General features: G+C 37.9%; 2 protein-coding genes across 6 annotated transcripts in view; both read left to right on the forward strand.

Annotated features, from left to right (window-relative positions):
* LOC121421480 (proton-coupled folate transporter-like) overlaps nucleotides 1–15,021 on the forward strand; it is a 33,810-nt gene that overhangs the window by 9,090 nt on the left and 9,699 nt on the right. The window lies entirely within an intron of this gene.
* LOC121421481 lies at nucleotides 13,831–14,925 on the forward strand. Its single transcript, XM_041616203.1, has 2 exons — nucleotides 13,831–14,489; nucleotides 14,563–14,925. The coding sequence occupies exons 1-2, from the start codon at nucleotides 14,100–14,102 to the stop codon at nucleotides 14,626–14,628; spliced, it is 456 nt and encodes a 151-aa protein (XP_041472137.1). The 5' UTR covers nucleotides 13,831–14,099; the 3' UTR covers nucleotides 14,629–14,925.

Genomic DNA, 15,021 nt, shown 5'->3' on the forward strand with positions numbered 1-15,021 from the left:
AAGTACCCTGGTCGGGTGCTTGAGCATTCAAGGAATTCCTTCCTACCGGATACACCTTGGTGGAGAGAGGCAAATGTAGATAAATGCCTTGCCAAAGGATGTGAGTGCTGTGGAAGGATTTGAACCCCGGACCTTGTGGTTCAAAGTCCCAAGAGTTAACCACTGAGCCACAGCGCCTATCTTTACAGTCCAGTCATTTTAGCCCAAATTTTGACCAAACTACGAACAAATTGCAACAGAATTTTTTTTTCACCACAAAGCATTTCTGTGAGGTCCCTAGTACAACATACTAAAAGTCCCAAACTATCCGAACAGGGGAAAGGCATATAATTTGCATAAATCCAAGGTGGCTGCCAAAATTAATTGATATATGCCCTAATATATTTTGCACAGACAATTGGATAATCTTGAAATGAATACGCCAATCACTTTGATTAAGATATTATAAATCGATTGTAATCGTTTCCGGGACTGTTCGGTTAATATCTTTCGAAAAATTTGAGAATTTATGCCAAAACTTTAATTTTTCGGTCAAAACTTTTCATGTGCGTTGATATCTGTTTGTTTTATCCATTAACATCAACATTTAATGAAAAATATCAGCATTCGACAAGAAAGGGAACATATCAACGAGAAAATTTATATGCTTCATAACAGTATTAATGTCTTAAATTTGCTTAGATTAAGATCCAATACATCCGGAAGTATTACTCGATAATGCAATAAAGTTGATATCGACACACTTTTGTTGATAACGACTACAACGCGATCGCTGTCATGCCTTTAAAGAGAGTGCAATAGATTAAATCGGTCTTGCCTTCCCTTTAATGTGGTGACTAAAGCCCCTTTCACAATTGACGTACGACCTGTTTACGACCGCCTGCAACAGTTTTTTCTTGTCGTTGCACGATCGATCTCTTGGTGTCTTGCGAGCACTCGCAGTCGTTGTAGACGATAGCACGAACTCGTTGGTGGTCGCAGGTGGTCGTGACTGGTCGCATCTGAACTTTGAACATGTTCAAAATCCAAACGCGATTAAATACGACTGATTCACTCGCATCAGATCGTACCATCGGTCTGGCGATCATCATGTGAGTGTTGTTCAACGTTGTACGACTTGGTGCGAGAAGTGGCACAACTAAGTTTAGTAGCATTTAGTCGACTGGAGGTCGTACAACACTTGGACATGTGCTAGAGACCTACAGAGACCAGTCTTGCGACTGGGTGCGATTATATAAGACTGTTGCAAGACCGATCGAAATTACAGCTTACAACATTCCACTTCCGTTGAATTCGCATGTATGCGACCGTTCAGCCCCTTTCACAATTGACGTCCGACCAGTTTACGATCGCCTGCAACAGTTTTTCTTGTTGTTGCACGATCGATCTCTTGGTGTCTTGCGAGATTCGAACTCGCAGTCGTTGTAGACGGTCGCACGATCTCGAGGTGGTCGTGACTGGTTACAACTGAACTTTGAACATGTTCAAAATCCGAACGCGATCAAATACGATCGATTCACTTGCATCAGGCCGTACCCGGGGTCGTACCATCGGTCGGGCGATCATCGTGCGAGTGTCGTTCAACGTTGTACGACTTGGAGCGAGAGGTGGCACGACTAAGTAGTCAAATTTACTCGACTTGAGGTCGCACAACACTTGCACATGTGCTAGCGACCTACATGTACAGAGACCTGTCTTGCGACTGGGTGCGATAATATATGGGCCATAAGACTGTAGCAAGACCGATCGCAACGGCCATAAGACTGTTACAACATTGCACTACCGTTTCATTCGCATTTATGCGACCGTTCCACTCGCAATCCCTCGTGCAACACTCGCATGTGATCGCACGAGCACAATAAGAGCACATGCGACTTACTCGTGCAACGGGGTTTACTAGTTGTTTTTGTTGTACGACAGCTGTTGCAACTGTGAAAGCCTCTGTGCGATCTTATGAGATGACTAGCGATTGGTGCCTGTTGCAGCCTGTCGCACGATCAAAAGGTCGAAAATGGGGCTTAACACGCACGTAATGTGCGTATAGTGATAGAGAGGTGTGAGTATGTGGGCAAAGGGCGTTTTCTACATATTAAAGCAACTTTTGTGTTAATGAAATCTCTTGGAAAAGTTAGAGGAAGTATTACTCTGCATGATGCATGCAATTACATTCAAGAACATTAGAGCATAGTCCCGTAATAGCCTGTTGAAGGCACCCGGGCCCTTATCCGTAGCTTAAAGGACAAGTCCACCGCAACAAAAACTTGATTTGAATAAAAAGAGAAAAATTCAACAAGCATAACGCAGAAAATTTCATCAAAATCGGATGTAAAATAAGAAAGTTATGACAATTCAAAATTTTGCTTCATTTCACAAAAACAGTTATATGAACGAACCACCTACATCCAAATGAGAGATTCGATGATGTCATTCACTCACTATTTCTTTTGTTTTTTATTGTTTGAAATATGAAATATTTTGATTTTCTTGTCATCATGTAAAATGAACTTTCATTCCTCCCTGAACACGTGGAATTCCATTATGTTAACATTTTGTGCTTCGGGCAAGGAGGTCCTAATCGTCAAATTCGTAAAAATTGAAATATTGTATAATTCAAACAATAAAAAACAAAAGAAATAGTGAGTGAGTGACGTCATCGAATCTCTCATTTGGATGTAACTGGCTCGTTCATTATAACTATTTTGTTGAAAATAAGCAAAACTTTGAAATGTCATGACTTTCTTATTTTACATCCGATTTTGATAAGATCGTCAGCATTGTGCTTGTCTGATTTTTCTCTATTGATTTAAATCAACATTTTTCTGAGGTGGACTTGACCTTTAACTTTTAAAATATCGTGCGTTTTGGAGCCCTAACATGCCTAATGTGTTTTCGCTATCAGTTACATATAAAGATGTAATGGCACAGCAAATCCTACCACCTCAGGGGTCTGCCGAAGTCACCAACCCCCTTTTGGTGTTTTGCCCATTTATTGGAAGATTTTTATATCCCCATTGAGGCAAAAGGCGTTTCCCCTTTGCAGTAAACCACTTTATTTTCTTTTTTGGAAGCACTTGGGATGATAATTTTCTCTATCAGCTTAATATAAAGAAGTGTTGGCACAGTAAAGCCTATCCCCTACGGTGTTTGCCAAAGTCACTCACCCCTCTTCCATACCTTGCCAATTAATGAAAAAATCAGTAAATCCGGAGCCCTCATTGATGTAAAAAGGTTTTTCTGATATTATAGCTAACCACTTTCATTGTCTTAAAACCACTTGGAGACGAAGGTGTAGCCTTTTCTCTATCTGCTTCAAATCGAATCCTACCCCCCTCAGAGGGCTGCTGAATTAATTCACCCAGCCCTTTTTCGTATTTTGCCAATTTATGGGAAAATCTGCCAATTTGGAGCCCCTATTGAGGCAAAACGGTGCTTCTGGTCTATAGCAAACCACTTTCATTGAGTTTGTAACCACTTCGAGATAAAAAGAAAGTAGATTTTCCTCTATCAGCTACATTATAAAGAAGTGCTGGCTAAGCAAAGCCTACCTCCTCAGGGCTTGACGTATAGAGTGCGTCCCAAAAAACTTACACTTTTGAAATGGCTGCCAAATAAAAAATATATCACTTTGGGGAAAGCACTAACTATTATGGAAGCCAATAAAGTCAACTTTCAAATGACACCAAAAAGTTGGAAAACTAATCATGCTTGAGCGAGCACTGCCGACTGAAACAAAGGGTATGAAAAATAGGCTGGGCTGGAATTAGCCTTCCAATTTCTGTCAGTTTTTGAGAGACAAATCCTTTGGAACTTGCAAAGTTAAGGGCGTTGTGATAAATTAATGATCAATCGTGACCAGTTTGGGTTGTTTAAGCAAGTTTCATAAATTATTAAATTGAACTTTAAATAATGCATGAGTGAACACAAATTACAATTTTTTGGGCAGCATTTGAACATTATGGATCTCAGCAATGTGTTCATGGGAGTCGGGAGAATAGGGGGTGAGTTACGACTTAAGTGGGAGAAGTAGGTTGATGGAATAAGGGTCAACAACACATGTAGCCCTCCCCCCTCCCTCCCCTCCTGTTGAGGGATTGATTGTAATGGTCATGTACAAGTAATGCATTTGTATATCGGGGAAACTTGTTCTTTCTCACATCATAAAAAGTTGACGCGCAAAAAGCGAACACTAGCAAAACAGGTTGTGCTCATCGATTTTTTTTTATTTGGTTGTTTTGTTATTGTCAATAGTCTGTGAGAGTCTTGCTCCCCGACCACACCGACCCCTCTCCTTTGATCACATCCGCTTACCAATTTATGACAGGATGTTCTTAGAAATGGGGGGGGGGGTATTAATTATCTGATGCGTCAACAACAATGAATAAGGATAATCTTTTCAATTCGGTTCAAATCGGGTCTCTAAAACCCCCACCCTGTTGCAGATTTAACAAGTTTGTCTTTTTGCTAAAACATCTGATTACATTATCTGCTCTCGATTGCGGTGTTAGTTACATCGGTAGATATTCGAATTGGGAAGATAATAATAATTAACATAATCAAAGTAAAGATTACTTGTCCAACGCATTTATTACGCGCAATTTTATTCAAAATTATAGATGGGTTTAAAACGAATATTAATTTCCTTGATACACTTATATGATGATCGTCGAAGTAAGGATTAACCTATCATTTTTACGAACTGCGGTTTTATATTGATAGATTAGTTGGATATTATTGAGGGTCTGGACATTTTTAAAATTATTTCATTTCAGTAAAACAAGATTTTCCTTCGCATATATTTTGTTATATGAATTAGAAATGATAAAACCAAATCACAAAACCAAACCACAGCTTGGTACAATACATAATTCAGTGTTATAAGGAAGATAAAAATAATAATACATGAGATTTGTAAAGCGCACTTTCCATCTTGATTAGATGCTCAATGCGCTTCAGAGCAGAACAACAAAAACTATTTGCATATATGTAACTATTAAAAAAAAAAACTTTCCTAACGCATAGTAGCAAAGCTACTATGACGTATTGTATGGAATGGGTACTTAACGACTTAATTATCACTTGCCGACAAAGCAAGAAAGGAGCTATACAAACCATTCTTTTCTTTTATTAAGAATTTTAGCGGGTGCTCACGCAAACGCTAACTATTCTTTTCGGGGAACACAGGAGTTAGTCGAGCCAAGTTGAAGAATAAAAGCCCGTCCCGGTTCACCTCTATATAATATAGTCGAAAATCCCTTTAATCATCACGCTCGATATCCCCCGCTATATTTTTCTCCTTCTCTCCCTTTCCCCTCATTTTTATCCTCCGCCCCATTTATTCACTCTTTTCCTTCTTTCTCCCTGTTGCACCCACAAATGTAATAACGCCCACAAATGTAATAACACTTTACCCACAAATGTAATAATTTTTGATCGCCCACAAATGTAATAATGACTTTACCCACAAATGTAATAAATTTGAAGGGATTTTTGGCGAATCCGTTCTAAACTAAAATCCTATAGTAATGCGTTCATATAGCACAAAAGTCCAAAGTCTTTTTTCCAGACCCGGTTGTTTAAAAAATTATAATATAAATCCAAAGTCTTTTTTCCAGACCCGGTTGTTTCAAGAATTTTAATAAGTCCAAAGTCTTTTTCCAGACCCAGTTATTTCAAAATTTATAATATAAGTCCAAACTAAGATACGATAATGATATTCCTGTTGAAAAAAATGGGAATCGAGCTTAGTCTTTTCTCCAGACCCAGTTAATTAAAACTGGTGGAATTAATGTCTTTGTTGTTGTTTCAACTTATACGGTGTATATTGTGAATATATGCACTAAGAGTAAATTGAGAATCAAGCGTAGTCTTTTCTCCAGACCCGGTTACCTGTTATTTAAACATTATGAATAACAGTTTAAAAACAGTATAAAGACCCCATACTCTTATTAATGCTGGATATAGCGTAGTCTTTCAGCCCGACCATTTTTTTCTTCAAACAAAACGCTAATAGTAAGAATTAAAAAATCAAAGTCTAAGACCAAACAAACCTTCAACCTAAGAACCTGTTTTAAACGAGGTTTAGAGTGTTGTCTTTATTCCAGACCTAAAACAGTTACGAAAAAAATCTTCTAACATAAGACCTTATATTCTTATTCTCGTGGAATAACACGAGTTTTAAAACGTACTCTTTCCTCCAGACCCGGCTATTAAAAAAAAGTAACTGAAAAACTTCAAATCTAAGACCAAATTTCCAAAGTTTCACCCAGTAAAAATATGTCTTTTTTAAAATAATACTACTACCCCTACAAAACATTGTAATAACGCGTGGGTAAGGCAGACATCCTTTCTCCAGACTTGGTTACTATTTGAAAAATAAAATAGTTTTTACAAATATTATAAAACGAATACCCAATAATCTAATTACTAGTCCAGTCAATATAGGGTTTGACCCACCACTAATTGCAACACTTGATATTTCACTGCAATGCTTTCCAGGAAGGTCCCCTGAACAACATACTAAAAGTCCCAAAAAATCCAAGCAGTGGAAATTTATGAAATTTGCATATTATGCAAATTAGCCATAAAAAGTTAGAAAAATAAGGAAAATAGTCCGAAAATTACAAATAGTGTCCAAAGCAATTTTATTTGAGCGAAAATTTATGATAAATAACTTTAATCAATGTTTTTAATCAAAAGTGCAAAAAATCTACCTCATTTGCATAATATGCAAATAAGCATCCTTATATGGAAAAATTGTCAAGATATTGTGAGTTTTCTCTCATTGACTGCTTGAAAATTTCAATAATGTTGACATTTACATGCTGCTATCACTAAGGACGTTGAATAGATTTATATTTAGCTTAGTGTCTGTAGTGTCATTTGCATATTATGCAAATAAGTATGTAATAAATATTCAAGAAAACACACTGGTGATACATTCCTCAAAAAATGCAAGTAGATTATTTATTGAAATTTGAATATGGCAATGCCTTAAGTTACAGGAAGTTAAAACCATATTAAAAGTCATTAAATAGACAAGCATAGGAAAATCACAAAATTTGCATTTTATGCAAATTAGCCATAAAAATTTGCAAATGAGGAAAATAATCCCAAATTTGGAAATCAAGTGCGGAAAACAATATAAATTGAACGGAAGTTCATGATAATCTTTACAAATTTAATAATTCTTCAAATAAAAAATAATGTAAATAAATCTACATCATAATTATGAGCATCCTTGTAGGAAAAGAACAACCCAGAATTTTTTTTTTCTCACACAAACAGTTAAACCCTCATTCCACAGAGACCAAGACCTCTGAAAGACTGCTGTAAGACCATAAAACTTGCTTGATCTTTCAACGAACTTTTAAAGATATCTGATGTCTTTCACGATTCCTGATAGATCTTTCAATGGTCTTTGTGGTCCCCCTGAGTCCAAAACTTATTGAAACGGTTCAAAACAGTCTTTCAGCGGTCTTACAGGAAAATTGTTTTTGCTGGTCTTTCAATGAACTTTCAAAGTTCTTATTAGTCTTTCTATGATCTTTCGGCAGTCTCTCGATATTTTTTCAGAGATTACTGTAAGACTCATGAGAGATCATTGAAAAATCGTCGAAAGATAATTGAAAGACCAGGCAAAGTCTATGGAAAGAATTCTGAAGGATCACTTGATGCATAAACATCTCTGAAACACCATTGAAAGATCTCTATAGGACAGGTGTCTTTCAGAGTTCTTCGAGGGGTCTTTCTGAGCCATTCCACAGAAATGACAAAATTCAGTGATCTTGGAGACTGCTGTATAAGACCTTGCCAATTTTTGGTCTTTGAAAGGCCCTTGAAAGGTCTCCCCTCTGTGGATCTAGATCAATATATGACTACTAAGAATGCCTAGTACATAAATTATCAGCTTAATATCTGAAGTGGAATGTACATATTATGCAAAGAAGCATCCGGCATGTTATAAATAATCAAGAAAACTTGTGATATTTTCCTCTAAAATTCCACGTAGATTATATATATGTAACCTTGATGACCTTGCTTGGTTATTGACTTTTTTCATGAGCAGTTACCACCGGAGTAGATACCCCACTCATATTGTGCAAAGATGAATCAGTTCTACATGGGTCCCACTGTTTGAATGCTTCATATTTCTACCCTTGTTCTCTCCTTGACTTGGTAGAGTCTTTGCGTTTCTTGCTAGTATAGTCCACGCTATCATGCTCCTTGATTGTCATGTGATCAGTACAAGATGTCACAACCAGTACAAATAAAAGCTCGTTAGCTTTGAATATTTGTTCCTTGTAGCACACCACTTGTCTTGGTGGTGAATATGAGTAACTTCCTTGGATCACGAGATCCCTGGGCATGGTTTATAAGTACTGTACCAATGAGCATTTGCCCATACGAGCGACATGAAAGCCATTCATAAAGTCATGATAAAGGCTTAAAGTGTATATAGACATCTTTTCAGATACAGGAATCATGATTAGACGTCCTTGCTGAATCCAGTTGCTGCTTCAGGATGAAGCATCCGTTTTCTGTATTTTCCTCTTTGATGAATCTCCTAAGGATGGCAACTATCTCCATATATTGTAGCTATAGTTTCTAAGCAAATCGTATGCAAATAATATCAATTTCCTGATATTTATGGCAAATGGAAATTCCTCAGTGAGACAATGAACAACCAAGTAGACGTTAACAGATGAAGGACTAAGCCAACGGAACACCATTAACATCACCATCAAATACCATCCAACATTGATTTAACAGTGTGTACCCATTCCAGGATTTGTTTGCCACTTTGTGTTATTCATTGGTATACCGTGAGGGTATACAGAGGAATAAACCTTTCAGAAATTATGGTACGACTAAGGATGTCTTCTGGAGGAATGCTGAATTTCATAGTGTCATGCAGATGTACTTTGGACAATCATACAACTCTCTGTACATACTGAAATCCGACAAGTCGAGCATAGGAGATTGAATGTCAATCAAGAGGACTTTGACAAGAACCAAACCATTACCCTTGTCTTCTTCCGACACAAGGCGCCTCAATGAGACACTGGACATAAATTGTGTCGGAAAAAAAGTTTTATAGGAAGGCTTGCGCATGTTGAGCTCCTAAAGCATCAGTAAGGTGAAGCTCAGAATAGCTACAATGCATTAGAGGACCATAGAATGGTTATAGACAAGCCTATAGTACATAATTTGTTGACCGGATTGGCAATGATCCAGGCTGTAACAACTAGCATGTTGGAAGCCCTTAATATGAAAGACATTGGAAGACAACAGATTTTTTAGTCTTAGTATTTACCACTGATCATGATGATGATGACGCTGCTCTGCAAGTCCTGGAACCCTGTTCTGACCCAGACATGGCCAGAAAACATATTTTTTTTTAGTCAAGCGGGTGTAGCCAAACTACTGAAGAAATTGTTAAAGAAAGCAATCTGCATGAAGCTACTAGGCCAGATGGAATCTCTGTTACACTTCTTTATGAGACTACTCATCAGATCTCACCTGCCATAAGTTTGCTTTTCTTGGCCTCCCTTCTGTCGTTCCCATCCATATAAAAAAGGGATGTCAGCTCTAACAAACTACTCACCAATTTCAAATAATGTGCTTTGTTCTTGCCAATTGCATCATCTTGTCAGACTAACAACATGGTTTTAGGACGTGAAGAGCACATTTCCAGTATTTCCCTTAAATACAAATTATATTAGGATAAATATGCATGCTTAGTGATAGCAGCATAATGATTTGAACAACAGTCAATGTGAGAAAATCAAAATTTCTTGACATTTTCCATATATGGATACCTATTTGCATAATATGCAAATGAGGCAGATTTGCTAGCTTTTTAAAATAAAAACATTGTACTTATTTATTCATCATTAAAATTTTGTTCAAATTAATTGCTTTTGACATTTAATAATATAATCTTTGGATTATTTTCCTTATTTCCTATTTTTAATGGCTAATTTGCATAATATGCAAATTAATTTTCAGGCATTGTGATGAATTCTCATGCTTAGTGATAGTAGCATATAAATGTCTACATAAATCAAATGTTTTCAAGCAGTCTATATGAGAACAATTGCAATATCTTTAAAATTTTCCATATAAGGATGCTTATTTGCATAATATGCAAATTAGGTAGATTTGTTTGCGCTTTTGAATAAAAACATTGAATACAGTTATTTATCATTACTTTTTGCTCAAATTAAATTGTTGTGGACGCTTAATTTGTAATCTTTGGACTATTTTCCTTATTTTTATAACTTTTAATGGCTAATTTGCATAATATGCAAATTTCATAAATTTCCACTGCTTGGATTTTTTGGGACTTTTAGTATGTTGTTAAGGGGACCTTCCTGGAAAGCATTGCAGTGGAAAATCAAGTGTTGCAATTAGTGGCGGGTCACCCCCCTATTCTGGCTAGATTGACTGGACTATACTGTAGAACAACATGAAGACCGATTGTCGAAGATCGACTTTCCTCCAGACACAATTATTTCAGGAATAAATAATCAATAAAACTCAACCCCCAACAACGAATCTAAGAACCAACAATCCTCCAAATTAAGACCATGCACATAGAAGAGCACATGTTTAGAGCGTTGTCTTTATTCCAGACCCGGTGATTTAAAAATGATTTAAACAATCCTAAAAACAAAGGACTCATATTCTTATTCTTGTGGAATAACACGAGAATTATGCTTAGTCTTTCGTCTGGACCCGGTTATTTAAAAGATAAAGAAATATTGAAAAAAATGACAGCTGAGACCAATCTTCAAAATTAAACCCACTTAAAATGCTTGGGCTTAGAGTGTTGTCTTCACCCCTCACCGACGTATATTATAACTTTTGAAACGACCGGGTCTGACAAAAAGACTTTGGACTTGCATTATAATTTTTGAATTAACCAGGTCTGGAAAAAAGACTTTGGACGTATCAATTTTGAAACAACCCGGGTCTGGTAAAGAGAGAGGGATTGAAAAAGAACTAAACGATAAATGAAAATAAATTTGATGATGAGAATAGATGAGAGCTAGTGGTTGAGATAGATAAAAGTAAATCAGGAAGGGGATAAAAAATGATGAAAATTAGAGAGGGGTTCCAGTATTTTGATAAGAATAGTCGTATCCTTTTCTTTCCTTTTCCCTGTTTCTTTTATTAGTCCCTTTCCCTCTCTCTTTCTCCCCTTCAGTATTTTTTATCCCCGCTATTTCATCTTTCTCAATTTTCCCTTCCTTTTTAATTTCTCACCCCTTATTCCTTCTCTTTATCCTTCTTTCTTTTATTTGCCTTCCACCTTCCCTCTTTTCTTTCTATCTCACCTTCGCTTTTTTAATCACCTCTGTTTTCTCTTTCTCTAGCTTCCTCTTCTTGTTTTAATTTCCCCCTTCATTATCCCTTCTCCATTTTATCTTTCCTTATTTCTTTTCTTTGCCCCCCCCCCCGTTCCCTCTTTCTCCTCTTATGCTTGGTATGAGAAAAAGATCACATGCAGTCTTGAACGAATGTGTCAAATCGGACTTCTTCTTTCGACCAAGAATGCACTGCCGAACATCCTAGAGAAAACACCCTAGGATAGACGCGGGCGCTAACTGCGGGCACTCATGTCCTAGGGGAGCGGACGCGGGCGTCTTCCCGCGTCCGCTCCCCTCAAATGCCCGCTACGGGCTACCGCGTTTGCCCTAGGGGGGATTGTGACGTTCCCCGCGGCCGGCACTGTAGCATGATTAGAGAAATGAATTAAGATGATTAAAGGCAAAGAAAATGAAGGTAGAAAGGAATGAGCCAAACTCTAAATTGGAAAATAAGAAAGGGACAAGATAACACTACACTAAAAGGGAAAACAGAAATTAAAGAATGAAAGAAAGGATGAAAGAAAAGAAAACAAATAACATCTTAAATCAAAAATTCAACCTACAATAGATCCCGATCACGCTAGTTTAAAAGCATAATGGTCTATCACAAGATAATCGAAGTACATGCACATGTAAACATACATGTAATGCAATGTACGTACCCTAGGATTTCCTGGGGTAAGTGCGGGCACGGCCAATTTTACATTGCACGCAGGAAACCGCGGGCCCGTCTAAACGCCCTAGTCTGCTCCTCCTCTTGTGTAGGCTACAATCCAGGAAGAGAGACAGAGAGGGGGGGGGGGGGGCTGGGAAATGGATTTGGAGGGGAATCCAAGACTTTTAATTTTTAAAAAGACAAAAAGAAGAATCCCCTTTTAACTAAGTCTTACCATATATCACCCTCTTGCTTGTAGCAGGTACCATTACTCTGACTCTCGCGAACACACTGCTGAGGTCCACAAGATGAATATGCTACACTGAAATTACAATTCCTGTTCACTCATGCATTGAATTTCAATTTTCAATTCTATTTCCCTAAGAAACCCAAACTTATCTTATTCATTAATTTAGCTTAACACCCTTAGCTTTGCAAGTTCCGAATGACTAATACCTTGGTCACATTTGCTCTACAGCTGCCGTACGGCGAGTTGAAAACAGCAGTTTTATTTATTTATATTCAAACCACCTACATGTAGTTAGACAAAAAATGTTAAAACGGCTGTTTTCGACCCGCCGTATGGCCGCCGCAGAACAAATGTGACTATGATATAACCACTCAAAAATTGTAAGGCTAATTCCTGCCCAGCCTAGCCGAGTTTTGTCTCTCAGGAGGAGAGAGAGAGGGGGGGGGGAGATGGTGGGAGGGGTTGCTAAATGTTCTGTTGACCTTTATCTCATCAACATGATCAACATACTTTACCTCTTAAGTCCTATCTTACCCCCTATTCTCCTGACTCTCATGAACACATTGCTGAGATCCACATGATATGCACTTAATTGCAATTCATGATCACTCACGCATTAAATTTCAATTTAACAACGCATGAATTTTTCTTAAACATTGATAACTGAACACAATTAATCATTAATTCATCACAAAACCCTCAACTCTGTAAGTTCCAAATTTAAAAACTTAAAAGAATTTGGAAGGTTAATTCCAACCCAGCCTAATTTTCATACCCTTTGTTTTAGTGGGCAGTGCTCGCTCAAGCATGAAAAGTTTTCCAACTTTCTGGTGTCATTTGAAAGTTGACTTTATTTACTTTCGAGAGTCAAAAGGGGCCTAAGCTTTCGATCCTAGCAGAATCTTCGTCGGAGGCAAAATGACAAACATATAAAGTGGAACAACCATGATATAGACCACTAACATCCAACAGCAACACTAGAAACAAGGAGACAAAAGGGGCATTAGTAAGAAGAGATGACCAATCAGGTTGATGAAGGGGAAGAAAGAAAAGGAGTAGGCAGACACAAAGGGAAGTAGGTGTGAGTAAGGCAAAAGAAAGACCTCAAGCCAAGAGGGATTAAGATGTGGGGCAGGCAACATCAAACAGGATCTGGAACAAAACAGTGATAAAGGGTATGAGGAAGAGATGAATAACAAGAGAATTAGTGAGAGGTAGGTCAAACAGGTAACAAAGAAAGGCATAATAAACTGGTGCAAAAGAGTGGGGGGGAAAAGGGAAAGAATGGGAAACAACTGAACATGTGCAAAAGACATAAGTATGTATGAAAGAGGAAAAAACAAACTAAGAGAAGAAAGTAAGTGTAAAAATAAATCTGTAAGTATAAAAGTATGTAAATATATCCAGAAAGGAATCTATATGAAAAAATATATAAATGTATATACATATGGTATTGGTAGATAAAACTGATATAGTGAACCGCTGGGTGTGAGGGAAAAAACAGCAGACTATATAGAAGAAGAAGAAGAAAAAAAAACACACCTGTATATATGGAAGGGAAGCAAATTGCCTAAAGGGTAAAAGCAAATAAAGAAGCTGATGTTGTATGAGAGAGGGGGTGTATTAAGAAAACATGAAAAAGGCAAAATAATTAAGTGGTAAATCTTAGAGGTGGGTGGAGAGAAAAAAAAACAAATATATAATGATTATTATATTTCCTGAATAAGGGAGAAATAAGGGAGAACGCCAGGCTCTCTCATCACTCAAAAACAGGTCCGACATCATCATCAAGCCTGCAGACAAAGGATCAGTCGTCGTCGTCATGGACCGCCAGCAGTACATCGATGAAGCCATGAAACATCTCAATAATCGTTCTCGCTATGCACTCCTTGATTCTGACCCCACTTGTAATTTCTCCCTACAGATCCAATCGACACTGAATGACATGAAAGACAACAAGCATCTCTCCGAGAAGGCCCACAAATTTCTCTCCCCTACTAATGCTAAACCTGCCCGCTTCTATCTCCTCCCCAAGATCCACAAACCTGGCAACCCTGGTCGACCCATCCTCTCAGGAAATGGTTCCCCAACAGAGAACATCTCCCTTTTTGTTGATTACCACATTAAACCCCTTGTCTCACGTGCACCCTCTTACATCCACGACACTCCAGACTTTCTCAGGAAACTCAATGACATCAAGGACCAGATACCGGAGACTGCGATCATCGGCACTTTGGATGTTTCTTCACTGTACACCATTATTCCCCACGATGAAGGTATCAAAGCATCATGTGAAGCCTTGGCCGCCAGTGGCCATTCCAGTCCCCCCATTTCCGATATCAAATCTCTGATGTCTCATGTACTAACAAAAAACAACTTCACTTTCATGGACCAGCACTACCTACAGATATTCGGCACAGCAATGGGCACTCGGATGGCTCCTTCATTCGCCTGTCTCTTCATGACCAAGCTGGAACAGCAGATGTTAGATTCAGCCCCCTGTCGCCCATGGATTTGGTGGCGTTACATCGACGACATTTTCTTCATCTGGACCAGGGAGGAAGATAGCCTCCACACATTCATTGACCACATCAAATCCTTCCACAGGACCATCAAATTCACTTCTGATTTCTCCCAACAGGAAACCCACTTTCTTGATGTCACAGTCCAGAAAAAGTTTGTTTTTTGTTTTTTTTGTACATACTTATGTCTTTTGCACATGTTCAGTTGTTTCCCATTCTTTC

Source organism: Lytechinus variegatus, chromosome 9 (assembly GCF_018143015.1).
Source record: "Lytechinus variegatus isolate NC3 chromosome 9, Lvar_3.0, whole genome shotgun sequence".
Taxonomy (NCBI): Eukaryota; Metazoa; Echinodermata; class Echinoidea; order Temnopleuroida; family Toxopneustidae; genus Lytechinus; species Lytechinus variegatus.